Raw genomic sequence first — 15,820 nt, forward strand, 5'->3', positions numbered from 1 at the left:
ATTTACTTTTAGTGTTGGTGGGCGTATCATTGATCAATTTAGAAGTGCACTAAAAGCAGATATTGTTGAAGCATTAGTTTACACTAGAGATTGGTTATATGGTGAAGAGCAAGGTAATATTATAGTATTTTATTAAATAAATGACTGTAATTTTTCAATAATATAAAACTTTACTGATGTCTTTTTTTTAATAGAAATATAAGAAGAAGTTAAATTGGACGAGTTAACTGAAGATGTAATGGAGTTGGAGAACAACAAGGGCAAGGGCTTGGAGGACGCTCCACCTCATTCTTCAACTTCTAGATTTGTTTAGATTTGTGTTTTTAATTTTTATTATATTTGGGATTGTAATATTAATATATTTACTATGTGTGTTTTGTTTATCATATTTGAGATGTAATTTTAATATATTGTTACAATGTGTGTGGATATTTGTTTGGATTGTAATTTTAGACTTGTAGTTTTTTTTTTTAGATACTATTTATATTTAAAATTTATAATGGGATAAAACGGGTCGTGTCGGATCGTGTCATATCGTGTCAATTCAATCCATTAATGTAAACGGGTTGAAACGGATTGGATCGTGTCGTGTCAATTTATTTCCTAATGTGTCATAACGGGTCGTGTCGTGTCAACCCGTTATCAAACCGTGTCGTATTCGTGTTTAGAATTTTGACACGAAACCCTTAACGGGTCGTGTTTGTGTTGACCCATTAACTGTAATGTATATACTCTGACACGACACGACACGAACACGACCCGTTAACACGATTTGACACCCCTAATGCACCCCACAATTCCTTCAAGGCCGTTTGGGTGGTATTTATGAGCTTCCAAACGTTTGCACGGAGCTGGGTAAGCTATCCAATGCTATGCCTGTCTCGAAATTGACAGCTTTAAATGCTCAACCTATTCTTGATAGGAGGTACTACCGCCACCTTTGTTTCCTATGCTTATGGTCAATCGGATCTACGTCTGTTCAGCAAGTTTTATGTTTGTATTCATTTAATGTGTCATTAGGTCACTTTTGCATTAAATATGCCTTGTTTGTCTAGTTCGCTTGTTGGAGGACCAAGTCATGAGTCGTGGACTTAGGGGCATCCCTGTCTCGTACCCACTGGGATATTCCACTGTGCTCTCCTTACAATGTGAGTTTTAGGATACAAACTCATTTTTAGCAGACACTTCAAAGTGAAGTTCCTCGCCAATGAACAATTTTGGCCGAGATTCGCCATAAACGAGCATCTCGGGGCGAGGTTCGATCTTAGCGAGCACTTCCAGACGAGGTTCACTCCTAACCAACACTTACTAGGGCGAGATTAGTTCCGAACGAACACTTATTTGGGCCTTCACTTTTGGCAGTCCAGTGTTCCCCAAAGCCCTCCTAGTTCTGGGCCTAAGAGACATACTTGGTTTCAATTGGGCTACTTTGCATATTTTCCGTCCAACAGTAGTAGTTACAATTGAGTATTCTTTAAAGGTCCCCACCCTCTCCTGGTATATCTTACCTCTATTTATTGAAATGCTTGCTTAAAAAAAAAAAAAAAAACCTCAAATAGACAAAAAAGGTTGACCTTTGAATTAATTAAACACCAAATTTATTACAAAAAAATAGACTATTAAGCCAAAAACAAAAAAATACCTCACTTATAAATCTGCAGAAAAAGGACGGAATTGTACAAAGATTTTGCAGCAAAACTTCTTTTCAATTTTCCGACAGAAGACCATCTGTTAAACTGGAACCTCTGCTTACGACACGACAGTGAGTTGAACTGTGCACATTTGTAAAAGAAGAAACAAATCTCCTCTCTTTTCCCACCTTACTAGGTTGCATTGCTTTTTTTGGGAATGTACTTTCTGTTCATAACCTTCTCAGACTTAGTCCTGTAGTTATGTCTAACACTCCTGGCTGGTGAAGACTCAAAACCACCTGCACCTGCATTAACCAACCAGTTGTTTGCAATGCCAGGAATGCTGCATTTTGTGGAAATTTGATGACTGAATCGCTACCCCACATCCTGTCTCAGGGTATCCTGGAGGTTCAGAACACGGGGAAAGAACCAATTTCACATGGTGGGCTGCTATAGCTTTCTTCCATTCTGTACATGAGATTGTAACCAGTTAATGGCCAAAGCCAATTTACTGCACAAACACAGTTGCATAGCTAAAGTAACAAACTTACTCTGTGCAAGAAAAACTTTTGCAGCATGTATAGCGCTTCCAGGATAGACACTTCCCTCCAAGAATTTATTACTGTACTTACCGCCACCATTACCATCATCCACAGTAGCATAGCATCTTAAACAAACTTCCTCCGGGTTTTGATCATTGTCCTTTTCAGCATTTGCATCCGCTTCAGATTCAATATTGCCATTCTGAACAGACATAGGACCTTTTCTTCCACACTGGCTCACTGGCCTCCAGAGCTTAATTGTTGATCGATTTGTGCCACTCTGAAGAGAATCAGTTTTAGCGGACTTCTCCTGAATGTCAGCCTTCTTTGGTATTTGATGCTCTGACAGGTTATCTTCACCAGCTCTAGCCAGATTATTACCCTCTTGGCTACAATTTCCAAGTGTAACACATATAGAGCCAATCAAAACCTCATTAGTCTTACTTTGCTCTTGTCGATTTATCTCCTCTTCCTGTACTCTGGCTTTCAAAACCTCCCCACCACTTTCAGGCTTAGGTTTTCGACTCCATACTTTATTGGTGTTGGCTACTGGAGAAGTCCTCAAATCCCGGTGGATCCCAAGCTTTTGCATGGCACCAAGCTTTGATGCTTGAGAATTCTGACCTGAATGGAAGCCACTTGGCACTCCCCTCTGCGATTTTGGGGGCAATTGACATCGGACAACAACTCCATGCCGGCGACCACTTCCCGGCATTGTCTGCCGTTCAACATTCTGACTAGTACAGTCACAGCCATACCCAGATCGAGAATCAGGACCTGCTTCTTCATCTGAGTTTGAGAGTTCAAATGGTTCAGAAGATAAGTGAACTTGATCTGGCAGCATTTCTGGGACGGGCATACCAGAATCACATGTGGCTGAAGGGCTGGATGTTTCAGCTGGCATTTTAGGTGCCTCCAGAGTATTACTGATGCATTCGTTAACATCTGCTTCCACATGTTTAAGCTCCTTTGCTTTGTGTTCTTTTTGCCTCAATTTCTTCTTCCTTTTCCTTTCCAACAGCTTAGCTTTCCTAAAAGTAGTTCAAGAACCAAAATTAATAAAGAATAAGAATCTCAATTTCCATAGAGTACTCTTTTCATGAAGAGGCAGATTTGCAAACCAAATTCCCACTAATGGTCACTGTAACACGAGGAGTCAGATAAGACCAGTTAAATTTCACCCTGTGCAACTGGAACATTGCATGACATTGTAGATCCTCAGAAATTTCACCATTAAAAAGAGAGGGTATTTATGTTCAGATGAAGCTGTCAGCAAGCAACTTCAATTAAATTTGTAGTTCTGTGCCTATGCTACTCAAAACACTGTTTGTATATCCAAGCTTAAAGTGCAAGGCTGAAATGCTTCTCTTACACAAAGCAGAGCGCATTTATAAAAGCACACACCTTTTTTAGTAAGCTTAAAGGGCAAGAGTGTGCTTTTCCAGTTTTTTGAAAACAATAAATATAATGTCAGTTTTAACTATCACTGTTTGTCTGGACCATTAATTTAAATTAATGAAGTAGACAAGGAAGATGATGATAGTTACAGATCTTCTAAGACAACGGTTTCTTTTTATAGGTTTCTTCAAATGACAATGACGATGGTCTGTTGCTTGATAATGAAGATGCTTATATACTTCAAGATTGCATTGTATTTCTTATGTTAGCATAGAAGTCGATACCTATCATTTTTGTGCTTTCTTGGTCATTGCCTTCTGGGTATATTTTGATTCAACCATGTAAATTATTTTACTTAAAAACAAGTATTTTAATTATGACCACACAATATCATGGTTTTATAAAACACAAGAGAAGCAAGTGAAACACTTCTTTTTTTTTCAATTTCTGTACCAAAAAACTCGCCTTTTCCCAACATAATGTATTTATGTTGCCCCTTAAAGATCCAAAAATTTCAGTTTGATATCTAGAATAGGTTATTCTAAACCACTGAAAGCTGACCTCAATGAGAAACTAATGAGGGGTAAAAAAAGAAAGAAAGAAATTGAAAATGAACATAAAAAGGTTGAAAATGTACAAGATGTTATCTACCTTTTCTGAGCAGCTTCTTCTTCCTCCACCAGTAACTTCTGGCACCTTAAAGCTTCTGCATCCTTATCTGCAAGCCATGCTTTGACCTAATCGAGAACAAAAAGCAAGTTAATCATGATGATGGAACAACATGATTATCACAAACAGCTGAAATAAGAAAAAGGAAAAAAGAATAGCACCAATTTCTGTTCCAGCAAGAAGCTGGTGCAAGCAACTAAGTTTTTTGTTTCAAGGCCACTCTTCCCAGCTTCCCCATGAAAAACATACTTTTGCATCAAGTCGGCTGTCCCACACAGAAATGTTTTCTCACTCGCATCATCAAGGATACAAAATAACTCCGAGGATGACAGAGGGAATCTAGAAGGTCGAGCATGGATAACATCCTGCAACGCTTCAGATATATCACAAAGATAGAATAGAAAATATGGCTAGCGTAGATCGAAATTGATAAGCAAGAAAAATATGTCCCCTCACCAAAAGGGCAGAACCAGCCCTCAAATAAACTTGTGGCAAAGTTGCAACCCCTGGTCTCCTAACAAGTGTTGTCAATGACTTTACAATTGAAGACCCTGGAACTCCCTAGAAAAGGTAATTTCAATTAGGAACAAATTATTGGGTGGAAGAGAGAACAAACTTGGACAAAACTGGTTAAGAATTGTAAGTTAGAAAATATTATCCACACAATGTACGAGTCTTCTGTCGTAAGAAAATATACTAATCAGGAATCATCAGCCAGAAGTAGATTTACATATTGAAAGAATGAGAAAGAAAGGATTTTGGGAAATTAATTACTTCATCAGACATGTCAATTCTACTAGCAGGTAAACTGCATTAGAATTAAGTAACTTTTAGAGGAAGAGGACACCCTTAGAAGAAGAAAGTCTTCATCTCACAAAATAATTTAAGGTAAACCTAATTGAATAATTCTATTCTTAGTCCGGTTTTGAAATCACACACTACACACTTATGATGTGGCCAACCCGGTTTAAGAAATTGTCCGGTCCAGTTTTTAAATCGTGAATCCCTAACTCCCCTCCGTGAGTCCCTAGTCGCCCACTGAGAAATCTTTCATCCCTCTCCCTCGTGATTCATTTAGCTCTCTCAACCCATTTAAGAAATCCCCTCTCCCCCTTGATTCCCAGTTGCCCATCCCCTCTAAGAAATCCTTCTCCCCCTTGTGATTTCTTGACGTCAAAATATTTTTTTTGAAAAAAAATCATTTTTCATTCTAAACTTGCCGAACTCTTCATCCTAATTTTGTTCTGCTCCTCAACTGATAAGTTCCTGTTCATTAGTGAAGACCCAACTTCGGACACACAAGAGCTCTAAAAGTCCATGAAGGTTGAAGAGACCGAAAAGGATATCTCAATCAAATGGAAATTTATGGTATCTATCATAAATGATCTATTATGCTCTCAACGTTGTTCCTACTCTTGTTTATATCTTATTTCTTGTTTTTTTTTTTTTCCTCTTGAGTGTTGCTCACCTATCAGAACAAAGACAATGAAGACAATGAAGAACTATGGAGCAATTTGGCGAGAGAAAACTTGTGTGAGCTAAGCGCAGCCCCAGATGATCGTTTTCTTCGGTCGGTAATCCTCGTCGACTGTTTGTTGAGAGAGAGAGAGAGAGAGATTGCCATAGAGAGAGAGTACCTACGCTGTTTGTTTTCTGGTTTCCCCTTCAGTAACTATGACAGACGAAGTGTAGAGTTTGTGAAGCTGGAAACCGAATAGAAGCAGAAAATATTTTGTGAAGTCTGTTGTTTTTTTCCTAATTCCTATTGTATTCAAGATGTATTTGGATACTTTAGCAATTTTTTTTTTCTTCGTAGACATTATGATTACATGGGTTCTTTGAATTTCTGGAACTTTCTGGTTTGATGAAATTGTTCTTTTGGATTCGGCTGAGTCAGGGAGGGAAAGGGGGTTCGGCTGGGTTAGCGAGGGAGTAGTCTAATGAATCGTTTTGAAATAAAAAAATAAAAAAGCCACTCAGCTGGTGTGTGGTGTTGGAGACTTAATGGCCCAAGAGTAGAATTACTCAACCTAATTTTTTTTCGATAGGTTGAAAAGGAAGAAATAATGTACCTAAAATTTTCCCTAATATCAACTTGTAATGACCCTTTTTCCAAACTAGAAGAATATGTCCCCGTGGCTCTGGTTTCTGTTCACAAGCACAGGTGCAACCCAACTAAAACAATGGTGTATGGTATAACGACAGCATGCATGCCGGAAAGCAACATGGACATAACTTATTGTTTTATAATAAGTACAAAGCTATTTGGACATAACTTATGCAGGTAAAAATAAAAAAAAGACTTCTTACCACAAATATCAAAAAGACTTCTTACCTCAAATATCACGTTCTTGAATGACAAAACTTCCTTTGCCTCTTCCAAATATAGCTGCATTCAGTATAAATACACAAGCATGACATCCAAGAACATGTATTACCTTATCTTATAAAGAACTGGCAACAGAATGAATTACCTTATCCCAAAACACTCCCAGCAGGTACCTATCTTTAGTAGAACCCTACAAGTGGAGAAACAAATAAGTTGGGTGTTTCAGAATTGATTTTGTTCCCTAATAACAGTGTGGGGGAGGAGGGGGCTCTTACTCCTCTATGTACACTGCCTCCTAGTGATTATGGGAGTTGTTCGACGAATTGGATTTTTAAAAAGGTAGAGGAGTTACAGAAAATTTTTGGGGTTTCTTTTGGAGGTTATGAGGAACAATTTATGGCCCTTCTTGTGGCTATTGAAGCTAGTCGTTCGAAATCAGTTACAAAACAAGATAGGGAACTTAAACGCTTAACATGCTCCATCAATTATGATGTTAAGGATGGAAGTAGTGGAAGGGTTAGATCAAAAGGGAGGGGAAAGTTAAGTTTTAATGAAGCCTAAGATTGTCTCTTGGAATGTAAGGGGTCTCAATGATAGGGATAAATGTCTTCGCATTAAAGCTTTATTGAGATTGTGGAAGGGTGATGTGATATGTTTGCAAGAAACAAAGTTGGGTTTTATTGATAGAAGATTTGTACGCCGTATTTGGGGATGTTCTTATATAGGTTGGTCTTATTTGGCTTCTCAGGGAGCATCAGGTGGTGTGTTATTAATGTGGGATAAAAGAGTGGTTGAGGCGATTGAGGAATGTGTTGGAGAATTCTCAGTGTCGGTGTTATTCAAAAATGTGAGCGACGGGTGGATTTGGGCTTTTGCAGGGTCTTATGGTCCAAACTTAGATAGAGATAGACGACGGTTGTGGGAGGAGTTGGCGGGAATACACTCTTTATGGGACGTGCCGTGGTGTATGGGGGGTGATTTTAACATTACGCGTTTTCCTAGTGAGCGATCGGGGCATCATCGACACACTCAAGCCATGGTGGAATTCTCTGAGTTCATCTTTGATATGGATCTTATGGACCTCCCTTTGGTGGGGGGTGAGTACACTTGGTCTAACGGCCGTGCTTGGTCGAAGTTGGATAGATTCCTTGTATCGCCATTATGGGAAGCCCACTATCCAGAAGTAAGTCAGAAAAGGCTAGCTAGAGTCAGTTCAGACCATTTTCCCATTCTTTTAGATTGTGGGGGCATTCATGGGGGTCACCGGTATTTCAAGTTTGAGAATATGTGGCTTAAGGTGAACGGGTTTGTAGAGATGGTGAGAATTTGGTGGACTTCGTACCAGGTTAGTGGCACTCCGAGTTTTATTCTTGCAGGAAAGTTGAAAGCCCTAAAGCAAGACCTGAAGAAATGGAACCTGGAAGTTTTTGGTCACACTGACAATCAAAAGTCTACTTTGTTGGAGGAGTTGCAGGAGTTGGAGGGTAAGGAATTATTGGGAAGGGTCTCTGATGAGGAGTTATTGAGGAAAGTAACGGTTGTGGCAGAGTTGGAAAGGGTTTTATTGTTAGAAGAGACTTCATGGCGACAAAAATCTAGAGCCCTTTGGTTGAAAGAGGGTGATAGGTGTACAAAATTTTTTCACAAAATGGCTAATTCTCATCGACGTAATAATGCGATTGAGCTGTTACATTCAGGTACTCAGGTGCTATCTTCTTCCGATGATTTAGAAAGTCATATTGCACAATATTATGAGACTCTTCTTACCGAATCAGCAACTTGGAGGCCGAAGCTTGATAACTTATCGCTTGAGGCAATTGATCCGCAGCTTGTGAGTGTCTTGGAGAGACACTTTGAGGAAGATGAGATTTTCAAGGTCATATCTGGTATGGCTAAGGACAAAGCGCCGGGCCCGGATGGTTTCTCAATTGGGTTCTTCCCAACTTGTTGGGATGTGGTGAAAGGTGATGTCTTGAGGGTGTTCAGTGAATTTCATGCTTATCAAAATTTTGAAAAATCACTTAATGCGACCTTTATTGCACTCATTCCTAAGAAATATGGGGCGTCGAATATTGAGGATTTTCGCCCAATAAGTTTGGTTAGCAGTGTCTATAAGATTATTTCTAAGGTCCTTGCTAATCGGCTCAGTCCAGTGATGGAAAATATTATCTCCAAGCCTCAGAATGCTTTTATTCGTGGGAGATATATACTTGATTCGGTGCTCATTGCAAATGAGTGTTTGGATGCTAGATTGAGAGAGGGAAGTCCAGGTATTCTTTGCAAGCTAGACATGGAGAAGGCTTATGATCATGTGAACTAGGATTTCCTTTTGTATTTGTTGAGGAGGTGTGGTTTTGGAGATAGGTGGATTTCTTGGATGCGTTATTGTATTTCAACGGCCCGGTTTTCAGTGCTAGTTAATGGCACTCCTGCTGGCTTTTTTCATAGCTCGAGGGGATTGCGACAGGGTGATCCGTTATCTCCCCTTCTTTTTGTCATAATCATGTAGGCATTGAGTAAGATGGTACAGGCTACTGTTAGTGGGGGTTTTCTATCCGGTTTCCAGGTGGGAAATGGCTCTGGTAGCCCTTGTATAATTTCACATCTCCTTTTTGCAGACGACACTTTGTTGTTTTGTGAAGCGGATAGGAGTCAGGTCCAAACTTTGCTTGCATTACTACTTTGTTTTGAAGCAATATCAGGGCTCAAGGTGAACCTTCACAAGTCTGAGTTGGTGCCAGTGGGTGTGGTCCCTAATATACGCAATCTAGCAAGACTTTTGGGTTGCAGAGTGTCCTCGTTCCCAATGAAATATCTGGGTCTTCCGTTAGGTGCTACTTTCAAGAGTAGAGCTATATGGGATGGGGTGGTAGAGAAGATAGAGAAAAGATTGGCTGGATGGAAAAGGGTGTATCTATCGAAAGGGAGTCGTCTCACTCTTATCAAGAGTACCCTCACAAACCTTCCCACTTATTTTTTATCTCTTTTTCCTATGCCTGCAGGGGTCGTGAATAGAATTGAGAAACTCTTTAAGGCATTTCTATGGGGAGGCCTAGGGGAGGAGAAGAAGGTTCACTTGGTTAATTGGAAGACAGTATGTTCTCCAGTTGAGTACGGGGGGTTGGGTGTGTGTAATTTGAGAACATTTAATAAAGTGTTGTTGGGGAAATGGCTTTGGAGATATCATTTGGAAGGGGGTTCTTTGTGGAGGGAAACTATAGATACTAAATATGGTGTTGCTTGGGGTGGTTGGTGTTCTAAAGAAGTGAGAGGGGGGCATGGAGTGGGGCTTTGGAAGTTTATAAGGAATGGGTGGATTAGTTTTGTAAATCATATTCGTTTCGTCGTAGGGGAGGGTAACCGAATAAGTTTTTGGCGGGATGTATGGTGTGGAGATCATGCATTGGAAAGGGTGTTTCCAGTTTTATATCGTATCGCAGTTAATAAGGAGGTTTCTGTGGCGGATGTGCATTTATTTGCTCATGGTTCGCATCAGTGGAATATTCTATTTAATAGAGATATGCATGATTGGGAATTATCTATGGTTTCAGATTTTTTCAGCTTGCTACATTCTGTAGGGTCTACTATGGTGCAACATGATAGCTTGAAATGGAGGTTCCAGGATCACAAGAAATTCACAGTAAATGCGTATTACAAAATTTTGATTTCACAGGACCATACCTCATTCCCTTGGAGGAACATCTGGAGGTCTCGAGTGCCCTCTAGAGTTGCTTTCTTTGTTTGGAATGCTGCCCTTGGGAAGATCTTGACCACGGACAATCTGAGGAAGAGAGGATGTGTTGTGCTGGATTGGTATTACATGTGTAGAAAGCATGGAGAATCGGTAGATCATCTTTTACTGCATTGTGATGTAGCAAGTGGGTTGTGGGACGAAATTTTTCGACGGGTTGGTGTGGCTTGGGTAATGCCTAGGAGAGTGGTGGAGTTGATGGGTTGTTGGGGAAAATTGCAGGGCAGTCATCAAGTGGCAGCAGTTTGGAGAATGATTCCGTTGTGTATTATGTGGTGTATTTGGACGGAAAGAAATATGCGATGCTTTGAAGACAAGGAATGAACAATGGTGGAGCTGAAGAATTTTGTCCTGCATACTTTATTGCTTTGGTTTTCAGCTATTGTATTAAATGGGGATGATATTCATGAATTCTTATATTTAGTTCATCACTCATAGAATGTATTTAGGTGTTCAACTGTATACTTCCTGTGTACTAGGTACATGCCTATTTCATTCACATCAATAAAGTTTATCTCTTACTTATCAAAAAAAAAGAACCCTACAAGATTTTGACATCAGGCATAGTTGAGGAAACAACCAAAATGAAGAAACAAGATTTATACACAATGAGACAAAGCTCATCAAAATTACTAACAATTGGTTAATGCCCAGATTCCTGGGAGACAAAAAAAAAAAAAAAAGAAGTTTATAAGAAAACATTCAAAAATGAAAGAATTGTACGAATAAAACACATCTGTAGGAGGATAAAATGTGCTGGTTCTTTATTGTCCATGTTTAGATTTAGTCCCCATTACACGTGTCTCAGCAGGTCTGTACCTAGCTCTAGAGGGTCAGTCAGGTATACCCTTCTCAGGGATGTCTTCTTGGAACCAGGGCTAGAGGTTCCACCACCTCCCTCCTAACCTTTTTTATGATAATTTGCATACACACACAAAACCACAACTGTAAGACAGTGAAGAAACCTTAGCAAGCTTTTTCAACCGGTGGTGCACACATATATGCCTTTTGTAGTTGATGGGCGAACAGAATTCTCGAGAACACTTGTCACAATTCTGCATCTGCACCTTCAGAGAGGGAAAGGGCCAACCTTGCAATTCTGTCAAAAATAATAGAAGGCATACAATCAAAATACATGGCTATGACATCAAGCAATGCCTTGAGATAGCTATAACCCAAAATCCTAAACACACCTTATGAAGTTCGTTAACTAGAGTCACCATTGGCCTTAGCAGTTGCAAGATCAATGGCCCAAGCAAAAGAAACAAGAGTATTTGATTTAAATGAATTCACATTTTCAGAGGCATCCTTTGTTTCTTTACACGGAGGCCACCGCTTTTAATGTGATAAATAATTTTTAACTCAGAAACCAAACAAACATTTTTTAATAAGTAAACCCAAGAGAGACAAATTTTTTTGATAAGTAAGAGAGACATATTAACTGAGAGTAACTGAAATGCTTTCGGAAATGCAACCCCCCCTCTTTCCCCTTCTAAGAACTTGTCAATTGACAAATCGCAAGTACCTTGCTGATCCAAAGCATGAAGTAATTGGATCCATTGTGCCGGGCTGTCCATGGCCCTCGAGAAAGACAAAAGAGGGTCTTTTCCAATTGTTTGTTTGATGATGGTGTCTACAGTATCATTTCCCTCTGATTTCATCAATTCTGTAGAACTAGAGGCCTTTAGTGTTGCAGCTGTCATCTACACACACAAAGTTTAAACCTGCTAGCTCACAAGACTGAACAATATACATATATATATATATATTATTTTACACACTGCAGTAATTGGATCCATTGACTAGACTGTTTATCAGTACTAAACAAAGGCATGACTGCTAAAACAGAATAGTGATTTTCAACTATATATTCATTTTCAAGGAAAAAAGAGAAATGCTGTTAATTGTCACCAGCTTTGAACGCCACCATCTAGGAAAAATGTTAAACTGACCTTTTCCCCCCTTTCAAACACTGCCAAGGGCCTTCTTTCTTTATAAATCCAGCACTGCCAAAACTTAAATTATACAAGTACCATATTATGCATCTAAACATACAGTCGAAGATGATACATACAATGGCAGTAGATATCACAAATTGAAATATATATCAATCACACATATTGAATCATGCTCTATTCCAATCACCAGATGTGCTAAGACTAACCTATGAACCCTGAAATAGTAAGACGAAAAAAAAATCAAGTATCTGGACTAGACAAGAAGAACATTCATGTTTACATCCAATTAAAAGTACAGATATTATCATATCCTGAGGCATCAATTTACCAGATTTTTTTTATCAGTAAATAAAGACTTTATTGATGAGGTATAGGCATAGCCCAAGTACACGGGACATATACAAGAGCAACACCTAGGCATGATTGACTGATGATAAAGGAATTCATGAATATTCAAACCATTGGAATCTATTACAATTGACCAATGGAGTAAAGTGTTATAAAAGAAAAATTTAAGCTCATCCATTGACTGCTCATGATCTTCAAAGCTTCCATCGTTTCTCTCCCTCCAAAGACAGAGATAAATTTACCAGATCATTTAGTTATTACCATTAAAGAATGCCTATGACATTGTGATTAGGCTAGCGCACATTCTTTCAGATAGCTAGCTGCCTGTCCCCCAGTTACTGACACAGTCCAGGATCCTAGATCAATTTGTAACAAATTTGTACACTGAAAATAAAAAGTAAACTTGATATGTTTTCAAAAGATCGATTCATAGTGCGTAACACTTATTCACTGTGGAACCTCTTCTGAAGTCACTGATTTCACCATCATCGTAATAATAATTCCACTGACAGAAAAAATTGAAAAATATAATATCGATTTTTTATATGGTAAAGTTAAAACAAAATTTTATCCACCATTTCAAATGTTCATTACAAGGATTTTTTTGTGACACCAATATCAAAATCAGGATACAGGATAGGTCTAGTGAGCCATTGGTCCAGCACCTAGATACTAAATTTTTTGTTTAGACAGTCCATCTCCATTCCAGAACAAAGGCCATTCAAGTGCATCCTAAGAATCATATCTAAAATATCAAATATACTCCACTTAACAACGAGTAAGAGGGCAAACGACAGTTCTTTAAAATATAAAAATAGAATAAAATCCAAGCATCCTAAGATGATGAGATTTTAATAATCGCACAAAAAATAGAAGACTAGATAAGCACTTTAATTTCAATAGAAACACAATTTCCTCAAGAATATAAACAAAAAAAAGCCAACATAAGCTATTTTATCCTCGCCAATACTAAAGTAAAAACAATGTTATATAAACTTTGCCGTGACCAATACTGCGGCAACCTTATAAGTAGAAAATTGAAACCCGAATTCTCAACATTATCATGTAAGGCTGTAAGCTATAAACCTCACAAGCCCAAGATCCACTATAAAACAAATATATCATAAATATATCATATAAGAAATAGTAGTAAAAAATTAATCCATAAACAAAGTATTTACCATTATTGCTTGATCCGCAAAAACAATAAAATTGAACAATCAAAACAAATCTTACAAGAAAAACGAGAAATTGAGTTTTATGGGAAAAAGAGAGCTAATCATATCAAAACCCAAAGGAATACACCAGATCTCCAAAATTACAGTCTAGGCCTCTGTTAGGTTCCCAGGAAAATGAAGGAATCAAAATCGAAAAAATTTGTATCTTTCATTTTCATTGTCCAAACACATACACAAACACAATGCTACTCTTAGCTGGACCTAAAAAAACGTCACCCCTTAGTCAAGCCGAGTGTTCACTAATCATTTTGTAAGCTAAAAACCAGAGTAAAAATTGAGCGAACCACAATTAAAGGAGAAAACAGAAAAAAAGATCGGCGTAATTAGAGAAAGTAACCTCGTTAGGGCTTGGCCGCACGTGATCTAAGATGAGTGTGAAATGTATGTAATATATAATTATATATATACATATATATATATATATATATATGCAGAAACATATGTGTACGTAAGCATCTGCGAGAAGAGATGAGTGAGAGTGGAGTGATCGGTTTCACGCACCAGTGGTGATGGGTGGAGATCGATGTGGCAAGTGAATCTTCGCCTTCGGAGATCTGAGGGACTAAAAGGCGGTAAAGAAAGTGTCAGGGGAACGTCTGGGGGGAAGGGAAATCGCCTAGAAAGTCCGAGAAACTGATCGGCCGAGAAGAAAAACATCAAAGAGAGTGATGGAACCAAAGACGAAGCAGCGCGTACGAGCACTCCCAATGATTTCTTCGTCTTATTCTTTAATGCATCATTAAAATTCACTTTTTTTTATTATATATATTAATTTTTACAACACACTATATATTAATTTATTTATTTTTTTCATATTATTTAAATATTATACTTTTTAATTTTTTTATTTATTTTAAATATTTTAAATATTTTATCTAATTATTAATAATATTCTCATATATTTTAATATTTATAATATATCTTTATATATAATCTTATATAATTATGTATTATTTTAAATTAATCCAAATTTATAAACTAAACTAAAATATAAATTAATTCAAAAAATAAAAAAATGAGATTATATAAAGAAAATATCTTCAAGTATATTATGAGTATATCCATTCTCGATAATTGTCATTTTATTAAATAAGTGACATGTGAGATTCAATTTTATTAAATATCACTTATAAAAAAAATTATTAAATATTACTACAAATAATTGATATTCACATTATTACAAATATCACAATTCCAACAATACTTGCCTAGAGCAATATGACGATATGTGAAATTATCAACAGGTAAGCATTTTCCAACACTTGTGGCTTCCTCCAGGTTCCTCTAGATATGTGGGAAATTAATAAAAAAAGGTTTACGAGCATGAACAGCTTCCTCCAGATGTAGAGGCTTCCTTGTAGCAAAATGTAAAAATTTTTTAAAATAAAAAATCTAATGGAAGGCAATTTTAAGAGCATTTCTTTATATTTTAAAGAAAAATACATTATAAAACATTCATTTGGAGCGCTCTAAGAGAAAAATATAAGAGTGAACCAACCCTCTCTTCTGTAGTATGTCGTGCGTGGCAGTGTTAGGAAACTGGGCCTATAATACGTGTGAGCCCAAATAAATGGTTGGGCCCTATGACAACGTTTCTCTTGGAAACCACTATCAGGTTGTCTTCTTCTAACATGGTAAAAAAATCCAGAACCTATCGGAGGTCCAGAACTATCCAGGTTTATTGTTGAAGAATTTTTTTCTTGTCCCGAACTGGGGAGATTGTTGTTTTCATTGATATCCACACTGCCTAATCTGTATAATCTTCACTTATAGCTAGGACTGTGTAGATGACCCATAAAACTGAATGACCCGCTTAAGGTGACCCGACCCAACTTTTATCGGGTTGGTATGTGATCAGGTTGGAGACCTCACTATTAACGGGTTTTTTTTATGTTGCTCTCAACCTGTCCAAATATAAGTATCAACTTATCTTCAGACTTCAATTCTCAATTTCTT

General features: G+C 37.8%; 1 protein-coding gene across 5 annotated transcripts; it reads right to left on the reverse strand.

Moving 5' to 3' along the window:
- Window positions 1–1,556: 1,556 nt before the first annotated feature.
- LOC108982674 lies at window positions 1,557–14,575 on the reverse strand. Of its 5 annotated transcripts, XM_018954114.2 has the most exons (12): window positions 14,366–14,575; window positions 12,273–12,335; window positions 11,846–12,023; window positions 11,286–11,419; window positions 6,715–6,759; window positions 6,576–6,629; window positions 4,697–4,801; window positions 4,402–4,605; window positions 4,223–4,308; window positions 3,035–3,204; window positions 2,183–2,962; window positions 1,557–2,099 (listed from the first exon to the last, which is right to left on the reverse strand). In XM_018954114.2, exons 1-12 carry the CDS (start codon window positions 14,519–14,521, stop codon window positions 1,942–1,944), a joined length of 2,133 nt encoding a protein of 710 aa, XP_018809659.1. In that variant the 5' UTR covers window positions 14,522–14,575; the 3' UTR covers window positions 1,557–1,941. The 5 variants fall into 5 exon arrangements, with proteins under 5 accessions (XP_018809659.1, XP_018809656.1, XP_018809655.1 ...); XM_018954111.2 differs by having other exon boundaries at window positions 2,183–3,204; window positions 12,273–12,326; XM_018954110.2 differs by having other exon boundaries at window positions 2,183–3,204.
- Window positions 14,576–15,820: the final 1,245 nt, after the last annotated feature.

The sequence above is a fragment of the Juglans regia genome, chromosome 13, assembly GCF_001411555.2.
Source record: "Juglans regia cultivar Chandler chromosome 13, Walnut 2.0, whole genome shotgun sequence".
Lineage (NCBI taxonomy): Eukaryota > Viridiplantae > Streptophyta > Magnoliopsida > Fagales > Juglandaceae > Juglans > Juglans regia.